Source organism: Nymphalis io, chromosome 2 (genome assembly GCF_905147045.1).
Source record: "Nymphalis io chromosome 2, ilAglIoxx1.1, whole genome shotgun sequence".
Lineage (NCBI taxonomy): Eukaryota > Metazoa > Arthropoda > Insecta > Lepidoptera > Nymphalidae > Nymphalis > Nymphalis io.
In genome coordinates, this window is record NC_065889.1 from 6,438,812 (window position 1) to 6,449,118 (window position 10,307).

General features: G+C 29.3%; 3 protein-coding genes across 3 annotated transcripts; 2 read left to right on the forward strand and 1 right to left on the reverse strand.

Moving 5' to 3' along the window:
• Window positions 1-42: 42 nt before the first annotated feature.
• LOC126777873 (uncharacterized) lies at window positions 43-1,654 on the forward strand. Its single transcript, XM_050501134.1, has 2 exons — window positions 43-183; window positions 1,310-1,654. The coding sequence occupies exons 1-2, from the start codon at window positions 160-162 to the stop codon at window positions 1,631-1,633; spliced, it is 348 nt and encodes a 115-aa protein (XP_050357091.1). The 5' UTR covers window positions 43-159; the 3' UTR covers window positions 1,634-1,654.
• LOC126777866 (cytoplasmic 60S subunit biogenesis factor ZNF622) lies at window positions 1,644-4,667 on the reverse strand. The gene is made up of 6 exons (XM_050501120.1): window positions 4,049-4,667; window positions 3,765-3,965; window positions 3,430-3,584; window positions 2,974-3,114; window positions 2,286-2,414; window positions 1,644-2,171 (listed from the first exon to the last, which is right to left on the reverse strand). Exons 1-6 carry the CDS (start codon window positions 4,523-4,525, stop codon window positions 2,060-2,062), a joined length of 1,215 nt encoding a protein of 404 aa, XP_050357077.1. The 5' UTR covers window positions 4,526-4,667; the 3' UTR covers window positions 1,644-2,059.
• A 1,963-nt stretch (window positions 4,668-6,630) lies between these two features.
• Window positions 6,631-8,650, forward strand: LOC126778452 (uncharacterized). The gene is made up of 3 exons (XM_050502006.1): window positions 6,631-6,881; window positions 6,968-7,135; window positions 7,252-8,650. The coding sequence occupies exons 1-3, from the start codon at window positions 6,832-6,834 to the stop codon at window positions 8,624-8,626; spliced, it is 1,593 nt and encodes a 530-aa protein (XP_050357963.1). The 5' UTR covers window positions 6,631-6,831; the 3' UTR covers window positions 8,627-8,650.
• The last annotated feature ends 1,657 nt before the right edge of the window (window positions 8,651-10,307 follow it).

Genomic DNA, 10,307 nt, shown 5'->3' on the forward strand with positions numbered 1-10,307 from the left:
GTCTTAATATAATATATAGTCAATAGGCGTAACAATCAATTAATAACACAACACATTAACTTTTTAATTCAATTCACTTTGCAACCTGTATTCATTCAATGCAATATCCAATCAATAACCGATTATTATTCTAAACAATAACTAACATCACTAGTAGTAATGGCGACTTATGTAATAGTGCTGGTAAGCTGATTTTTAATTCATTTTTTAAATACTCGGACCAAAAGGTATACTATATATAACATAAGTATTATTGTTAATGTGTATTTAAAAGACAAAGTATTAACTGATTAAAAAAGTTTGACGACTACAAATTATGTTTACCAATGTATTTTTTTATGGTTCGTAGCACAATGGAACGACAACTCATATAATACGACGTAAATAAATATCCCTAGCCATAGCTCGTTACTCTTTATCAAGATAGAGCGAGAATCGACTTCAAGGTGTTTTTTTTTTCGATTCATCCAGAATTGATTATATAATTCAACTTATTATTAACAAATATTATGATTATATATAACGCAACAATATTATGACACAGTTGGTAAAAAATGCAAAAATATCATCAAGACATTCAAATTATACAATATTTTTTTGGCGGCTTTATCTTGTTATCTGGGCCGAATAACTATGTCGGGTAACCCTAGGAAATACACGTCTCGGGCCATTTACCCTTTTCTAATTTCCTTAAATTTATTTTTTTTCTACAACAATGCAACTTTATAACATTAATAACGATGTTTTATTACTATATTACGAAGGTATATATCACATCACCCTGTTAAAGTTGGAAAATATTTGGCTTAAGCCAGCTGGACTCAACCCACTTGATGTTACTTTATTTTGAACTATTTTGAATTTCAAAGGTTTTTATTAACACCTAAATAATTTGAATTTAAGAACTGCTTGTGGCCACGCTCACTGCGAGTGTTTAAAACGTCATGTAATGATAAAGAACACAACAACAATTTGTAATAATACCGAAACCTAAGAAATCATTCCCTAAATATTTTTTGGTAGCGGCCCGCGACACCATGACTAACATGTGTTTGTGGCTCCTATAAATAAAAGATTGAGTATCGCTGGCTAAAACAATTACATAAACAAAAAATTTAAATCCTTATTCCACAATTTCTGCACCAAATGCCTACACTGCCTAATGAATAATCCAGCGCTGCTTGTTTTGTTCATCTTTGACCTTGTGTCACTATAACCATTAATTTCCCAGATAAATTACTGAATGTTAATAACTTTCAACTATCTTTCATACAAAACAGTATTATAATGCATATTTTTCCTTTTAAAGATATTTACCGTAATCGCATTGTCAGATGCTTTGGAATCTACAATAAACAATGAAGAAGATATTAAAAAGGTTATGGAATTGTTTTTCAAAAAAATACCAGATGTAGGTAATAAATACGTTATCAACGAAGATTTATCAAAAACAATATCAAATTATTTTCATGGTAAAGTAAACGCGTTCCCGCTATTTAAAATTAACATTAAAGTTGATCGAACTCCGGTTAAAATACCATGGACTTTAGATCAAGCAGAACCACCGAACGAAAAGCCAATGAAGAAAAAATATAAATATATAAAACGCAAGCAGATGACGAAATCTGAATAAAAATACGATAATCTGTGTATATTTTATTGTTTCCTTTTTAACAGTTAACATGTAATTTGGTATTAATCTTATTTATTAATATTTAATTAGACTTTTAAGACTTTTTTTTAAACTTGAAGATACAAACAGTTCAACATTCAAAATATAACGCATTTATCATGAATGTAAATAAAACAAAAATATTATGGTTAAGATATGCTGCTGCTGTGATTTGCCCCTTTGTATACAGAACAAATAAGTACTTTAAAATAAAACACTGATGCATTTAGGTATAAATTCTGCACCTTGGTTTAATATTTATATTTATAAGTAATAAAATACAAGCAATGAACAATCACATTAATTGTAGTTTGACTTTAATTCATCTTAAAACTGCCGTAAGCAATTATAAAAGTAACAGTATATTGTATATAAAACTACAGCGATCTAGAAGTTGACTTGTTGCCGGAAATGTTTTTGGAACTTATTGGCTTTGATAGACATTTTCATTTCCCATTTTGCTTGTACTCGTTTCATGAAGTGAATGTCTCGGGCTTTCCTATAAACAAATTTTTAACATATATTAGTACTGCCAGATTATTATTTATTTATTTATTTAAGAACATTAATAAAATTATTTAAAACTAAGATAACATCAAGAAATAAAACATACTTTGCTGCTAAAGCTTGCTCCTTTGGAGCCCAGCCCAGTGCCCGATAAACACCTAGTAAGCGATGAAGTTTTCGATCCGATTTTTTAACGAGGGCATGGCTGTTTTCTGTTATATTCTGTTTGTAATATCTGGAAAAGATTATAATGTTAAGAATTAGTATAATTATAACATTCAGCTTATCCTAGTCTATTTTTTTTATTATTTCTTAGTTGCGCCTAGGCCATGTTATACATTGGCCCAGCATAGGTTTATGTGAGCTGAAAAAATTATGTTATATATAATGATGATGACAAATATAAACTCAAATTATGATTCAGGAGGATGCCCGTCCATTGCACATCGAGGATTTTAAAATACAATCAAAATAAATTTTAGAAATTACACAAAGATGCTTTTAATTTTGTTATTGACTATTCCATCATCAATCCATCCATATTCTACATTTATTCCAGCCTTAGGAGTAAATTTTCCTTTTTTAAATTAAGTGTTCAGTCTTCAAGTTCATCATTTTGGCAAATGCAAAGCAATATAGATAAAAAACATGATAAAAAAAAAACTAGTAAAGACATACATTTAATAAAAACTGTTTGTACTCAGTTATATATAGCGGAACTATTACCAAATCGCATGGAATATGTGAATGTAACATTTATTTATCTTTAGTACTACCATTGGAATATAGTATACCTCATAAGGGAACGATGTCCAACAGTGACACCAGATGGTAGCACCAATTGGTAGTCATCACATTCTAATGTTGCTGGCTCGTCGACTTCTTGATCTACATCCATGTTTACTTCTTCTTCACCATGATCAGGATATGAAGCACTTTAAAACAAAATACAAACAACTGTTAAGCTAATACAAGCATGTATTGAAATCAGTAAATAAAAAAATTAAAGAATAAATTCATAATTTTTTTTTTAAATCTTTTAATTGACTTTGTTGTAAAAGCAATAATTAAAACTCGTGAATAAAAGTAACATTATAAGGCTGTTCTGATTTCAATATCAATTAATTCTACAGTTGTATAAACATAAAGAAGGTGAACAGAAAACAAGTACTTAATTGTAATTACTTGATTAAAATATGTTGTGCAATAGTGAGAAATTAAAAGGAAAATTATATTCAAATATAAATTACCTATAATCATAATAATCAGCATATTCAGCTAATGCTAGACCTTCATGCAACATTTTACAATGCCCCTTATCAATCATATGAGCCCGTGCAGCTTCCATAGAGTAAAATGTACGTCCAGCTTCATTGCACCATAGACACATATACCCTTGTGAAATCTATAAAAAGGTGAAAATTGTCATCAATATTTATTTTGTTGTAATTTGTTCAACTCAATAAGTATATAATATATCAAGAATCAGATTCATATATTATGATCATTTAAAATAAATATTTATATACCATGCTATAATTATATAAGCTATAAGACTTATTCTTAATTTACTGTCATTTCTTACCTTCTCTCCGAGATATAACAGGAGGCCTTTCATATCTGTACAATATTCCACATCAGGAATGAAGAATGAATGAGACTCAGACATGTGCTTCAAATTCTTGACCATATTTTTACTATGTTTGCCACAGAATAAGCAGTCCCTAGGTTTAATTAGTGAGTCGCTACCTTTGATGCGACACTCTTCCCACTCATCAGAGTCAAGCTAGAAAAATACATTATTATAACTTAATATAAATATTGTAATTTTGGTGTTGTTACATTTAATATAATATTTTTTATCAATACCTCTTCTATTTCAGAATCAGTTTCAATATCATCATCGCCCGAGTCTTCAGCATTTACAACAACAAATTTTCCAGGTTGGACTGGCACTATCTTACTTGAGTCAATTTTTTCAAAACTATTGCTATCTGAATGGCTTTCTTCTTCCTGTTTTTTGTCACTACTTGATTGTTCACCAGTCAAATGCTTTTCTTCGGCCAACTTATGCTTCTTGCTATTTAAATGATTGTTATAAGCATTTTTAGAGTTGAATAATTTTGAGCAGCATTTGCAATAAACCGATTCATCTCGATCAACGTTTTGTGCATGTTCTCTGTGCTCTTTTGCCCGTTGTTCAAATTCCTCTAACGTAACAGGAGGTATAGACGCAACTTTTCTCTTCAAATTATACCTGTGCCAATCTAATTTGTAATGCTCACGCTGCAAATCAGCTGTTTTGAAGAACACCTGGCATGTTATACACGTGTATGTGTTAGACATGGCCAAATGGAATTTTATCACAGTTAATTTTAGTAAGAATTGTCAAACTAATTGAACACGTATTTACTTGATTTTATATCTCAATGATCTTTTATGCGCTAAAAGTAAGAATAAAGAACACCGTATTAAATTGACAAATACATACCAAATGACAAATCAAAGTGTCAATTTGATTTGTCATAATACAAACAGATTACCACAAACAAAGCATATAAATTGCAATACAAGCTTAGAATTTTTCTATTTAAGAATAAAGGGGGTGACCATGAATTGCCTAAGGAGGTGGTGTATTGTGGGATAACATGACAATATATAATTTTTTATACATATTTTTTAGCTCATGCCATGTTTTTTATTTTGCATACGGTTACACAAAAAAGTCACAAAAAAATCATTGTTTCATTCATCATTGTCAAAAAGGCATAAAGTGTTCATAAACTATACATAATAATAGTTTACCCTATGATCTAGACAGAGAAAAAAAAAGAAAGTGAAATTAATTTAAAATTGAGTATGAAATTAAATTACCAGAGGCACGATGCGCGAATTTTCAGTATAATCTTTGATGCCTAGATATAAAACAGCCCTAATCAAAATATCATTATCAATATAAACATATAATACATTATAAATATCCGACCTCAAAGTTTTATAATTAAATTTTAACTGACACGAATGACCGTTAACACATATATATTAATTCTTTCATTCTAAATTCTTTATGTTTCGCCGATCAATTTGTCGAGTAACAATGCAATATACGAATCATAATGTGTATGTATCGTAGACAGAGAAACTAGATATATGAAAATGGGGTACCTACGTAGACAGAGAAACAAATAGACCAAGGGGCCGTGAAATCGCGATTGAGACAGAGATAGTTTGTTAATGTGTGCGTATAATGTTGCCATAGTAACTGCATTCCCTGTTTTGGGAGATAAATAATTTTCAGTATTTTATTAAAACAAAATAAGTTTATTAAATTTTATTTTTTAAAATTTATTAAACTTTTTTTTAATTAAAATATTTTTTTGTTTTCCAACTACACCCAAAAACTGTTGCATAGTTTGTTTTTGTTTCCGTTATCAATAGTACTTCAGCATCTTGATATGGTACTGGATTAGCATTCTTCTCAGAAGTTGAAATCCAAAATACTCAATTAAATTATTACTAAAGAATGGTTGCCACATAGATTACTATGTTAAACTCTTGACTCAGAATGTAATAATATTATAAATTCATGAAGAATGTTTAATAATATTGTCATTAGGAAATTATAAAAAGGAGAACGAATAAATAAAAATAACATATTTACATATAACGAAACACTTTAGGTCATTATTGGACTCCATATTTATTTGTTTGCATTGTCTACGAGTCGATGTTTTTTATCGAAAATCGGGACATTTTTTAGCTGATGCTGGCAGCACTCACATGATAAATAGTTTTAGGTTATGAATGATAAAAACTGGATCCTATTATCTTCAGGATTTTAATGCAATATAAGGTTCCGTCATGCTATGGCAAAAATAAACATCACTGAGAAACTATATTTAGGGACAAAATCGTCGTACTTACGCGTAAAAGTACACGCCGGCAATTTTCTTCTCGCTATCACTTTAACATGAAATGATACGACAATGCACCATTGTATAACCTTCGATATGATATAAGGATTGTTTCTCGGCCTTTTCACTGGATTAGAATCGTTTTCTAACACAAAAGTAAGCGAAAATTGAACAAAACACACAATGAACGCACCAACTGTCAAGTTTGTTTCGCTACTTAAGTAGCGAAACGAAAACCAAAACTGGTTACGCGATAAGGGACAAAAGATTTGATAATTCTATCTCTGTCTAACCCATTTGTAACGTAATTTTCATTCTCTTTCTTGTGTAAGTGAGAAGGAAGTTGTCATTGCGTCTATTAGTTTCTCTGTCTACGGTTACCTATTATACAAAACTTCAGTCTTGTCATTGACAACACATTGACAAGTGACAATATTTTCTTTAATTTATTCCTCTCTTTCTCTCTAAACTCTAAAGTAATGAATTGAATATTTTATAATTATGTATTACAAATAAATAATTATTATTTTCGTTTTTAAATAGTTACTCCACAACACACAATTTTAGTTAAATTTTCAAAACTTCAATTTTACAAAGTTTGCTTGTTTACCTAAACCTATATTTTATACGTTTGAAAAAGTACTAAAAGAGTACAATATTAACGTCCTATAGAAGAATAAGAAAGTAAAAACTTTGAAGTAAAATAGTTACGTTTTAACTTATAAATAACTAGAAAAAATGCTTGAAACAGAAGAAGTTGATGTAGATTACTTCACTCCAGCTTCTAGGTTTGTATATCACTATTTTTGTATGTAGGTAAATTAAATTAAGGCTTGAATAACAATTAAAGACTTCATCGAATTTTCCTTTTCAGTACATCCTTATCTAAAATATTTAGTAACACTTCACAAACAGAAGATGGACAAGAAAATAGCTCTTTAAAGTATATACCTCCATTACCAACTCAAGTTCCACCAAAACCCGAAGATGAAAAGCCTACACAATGTGTGTTATATGTGATGACCGTAAATGCTTATGAATGGTAAAAATATATACCTGCATTTTAAAATAAAGTATCCATCTATTGATTCTATATTAGTAATTAAAAAAAATTATAAAATATTAGACAAAATGATTAAACTTATATATTATTTTCAGGCTCAAAAACTCCTATGTATCTAAAGAAAGAATAGGTTTAACAATAATAAAAATTAATAAAAGTGGGCTTCATAACATTATACTTTATGACTCTAATAAGACAATTTTATCATGTTTGACGCTAACTACTAGTACAGAAATAAATATAAAGGAAAATGTTAGCATTTCATTCTATGACAATAAACAGAAATATTGGAGTATTTATACAAATTCACATGAAATAAATAAAATCTTAGATATTCTAAAAGGATTAAATGTATGCCTCAAATATCCCACAGAGGCTGAAAGTGACTTTTCTAAAAAGGATGATCTTGACAACACTATTAGACAAAGCGCATTACCCATAGTAACAAATCTAATTAAAAATGATGAAAAGGAAAGTGACACAGATTCTTCAGTAAATAGAAGAACAAAGGATTCAATTTTAAAAAGAATGTCTACAATGGGACAATCTGTTTTACCGTCAACTCACTTAATCACAGCACAAACAAGTGATTCATCTGACACAAACGACTTACAAAGCCAACATAAAGCTAGACATAAACCACTTAAAAATGCCAATAAAAGAAACATTGAAAAGATTAATCTAGAAGCAGAAAGCAATAATGATTCACAATTAAAAAGAAATACAATTAAGCAATTATCATCTCCAGAAAGAAATACATTCCAAACAACTGATCAAATAGTGGGTGTTAAAATAATGGATATCATAAAAAGTCCTGGTAATATTGTATGTGATGAAAATGACATGACACTGTTTATATCAGAACAAAGAGTAAGTAACAGTGAATTACGAATGAATATGAGCAGAATCACAGATAAATTAGATCTTATGTTGAATAAAGTCAGTTGTTTAGAAAACATTGATAAAAATTACATTAGCAATAACACATTTCACATACAAAATGAAATTACATATAAGTTGTTAAATGAATATGAAAAAAAAATTAAAACCTATGAAGATTTCATAAAATCAAAAGGGTTTAACTGTGATACATTTGAACTTATTAATCAGTCTAGCAAAACAGATATAAATTGTGATTGTAAGCAATTATGTGAAGAAAAAGATAGAGAAATAAACAAACTTAAAGATCATATACAATTGATTTCTTCAAAATTAGAGGAAAGAGAACTTATAAATGATGAAAGTAGTACGACGGGACAAATAAATGATACGGTTAAACAGAAAGATCGAATTGAAGTAGCTCAAACTAATGAGGATGTCACACACAAACTTAAAAGTATAATGAATGAAGCTTTCCAAACTATATCAATAAATTTTCATAGTGACACACAATATACGGGTGCTATTGTTAAAAGTACAGTGGCTTCAGTTATTAAGAAAACAACAATGGATTATCTAAAAGACCTTTAAATAAAAAAAATATGGTGCTCAATTTTGCAATATTTTTAATATTAAACACATGCCACGTCACATTAGAACCTTTAGAGGAAGTATGGAAATTGGAACTGTGATTGAAAAAATTAAGCAAGAAAAACGATTTATTACAAAATTGTAATTTTATTGTTTTTAAAGTATTATTGTGCTAAATTATTGTATAATATATGAATTGATAAAAAATGTCGAAAGACACAATCTTCACAATATAAATCACTCGGTAGTTACTCCACATTTTTTTTTATTTGCCGAAAACATACAGAAATAGTTATATACATAAAGTATAATTTTAAAGATATTAGATTGATATACAGAATAATACATATAAAATCATTTTATTCTGAATATTTCATTATTGTTCAATAACTGTTTCATAATACTTATTGATTTTTAAATACACTTTGTTATTTTAATATATTTTTATTGTTATTTTTCATTTAAAAAATTATTACATTTTATATACAGAAAGATAAAAATATTAAATGAAACTGTCTCGCTGGTCCAGCTAAATAGCTTATCCCCTGAAGAGAGCGCCGGCAAACACGGAAGGTGCTGCGGATCCAATCCATCCGGATTATATCGACATGATCCTGCAGCCTTCCTCAGTCAGTCTTGATCAGTGCTGAAGTCGGTCATCGCAGTGGTTTAAACGGCCAGGAATCCCACATGATCGGATCCAAAGGACTCAGGTAACTTTCTGAAGACTTCCACTGCGTCCAAAAAAAAGTTAGCTAGATGATATGGGTGTTATAGTGTTCAAAATTCAAATCCTGGGATGAGCCAACGAAAATTAGTGCATTGGTCAAGAAATTCTCAAAAGCAGCCTGGAAGTTCACAATGATGGATGGAAAAGACTTAAATCTCTTCGTTCGTGTCGCAAGTGGCGAGTACATGAGATTGACCGCAGTGGCTGAAATTCAATCAGGGTGACATTACTATTATTACTGATAAATTATTTAATTAATATGAATATAATTAGGTATTGAAAAGAAAACTAAACAAGTATTTTATTTTTTAACCTGCTTCTAAATGTAAAATTGTTATGAAACCCTTCTTAGAGTAAAGAGTTAATTATGATAAAAAAACTTTTAAAATTTTGAAAATTAGTATATAAATTACAGATACAATAGGCACATTCAATGTTTTATTCGCAAATATAGAAAATTATAGCCAAATTAGCTCAGGGGTTAGAACCGAAGAATTATGAATTGAAACATGGGCACCAATGTATTTTCATGTGCTTAATTTTTGTTTATATTTCATCTTGTGCTCGGCGGTGAGGAAACCTATATGTGTTGTATGAAAATCTGACACATGTGTCCACCCATCCCCATTAGAGCAATGCGGTGGAATAAGTTCGACACCAGAAAAGCATTAAAGCCTGTAAATATCCCACTGCCAACAATTAGTTACTTTATAGACAAATAATATTTAATTGTATGTATCGGAGAATAAGCAGTATAGTTTTCTATATTAAATGATTTAATTTCACTTTGTTAAAGTATTATGGACTTTCAAACCTTTTTATTTCGCTTTACCAGAATACTCAAATATTGTAAAAACATTAATTAAAAAAAAAATTACTACGTTTCGTCGATAATGTACAAATAAGTGCATAATCGATTAAACCGTTGATTTTTTTTAATACTTTTAAATG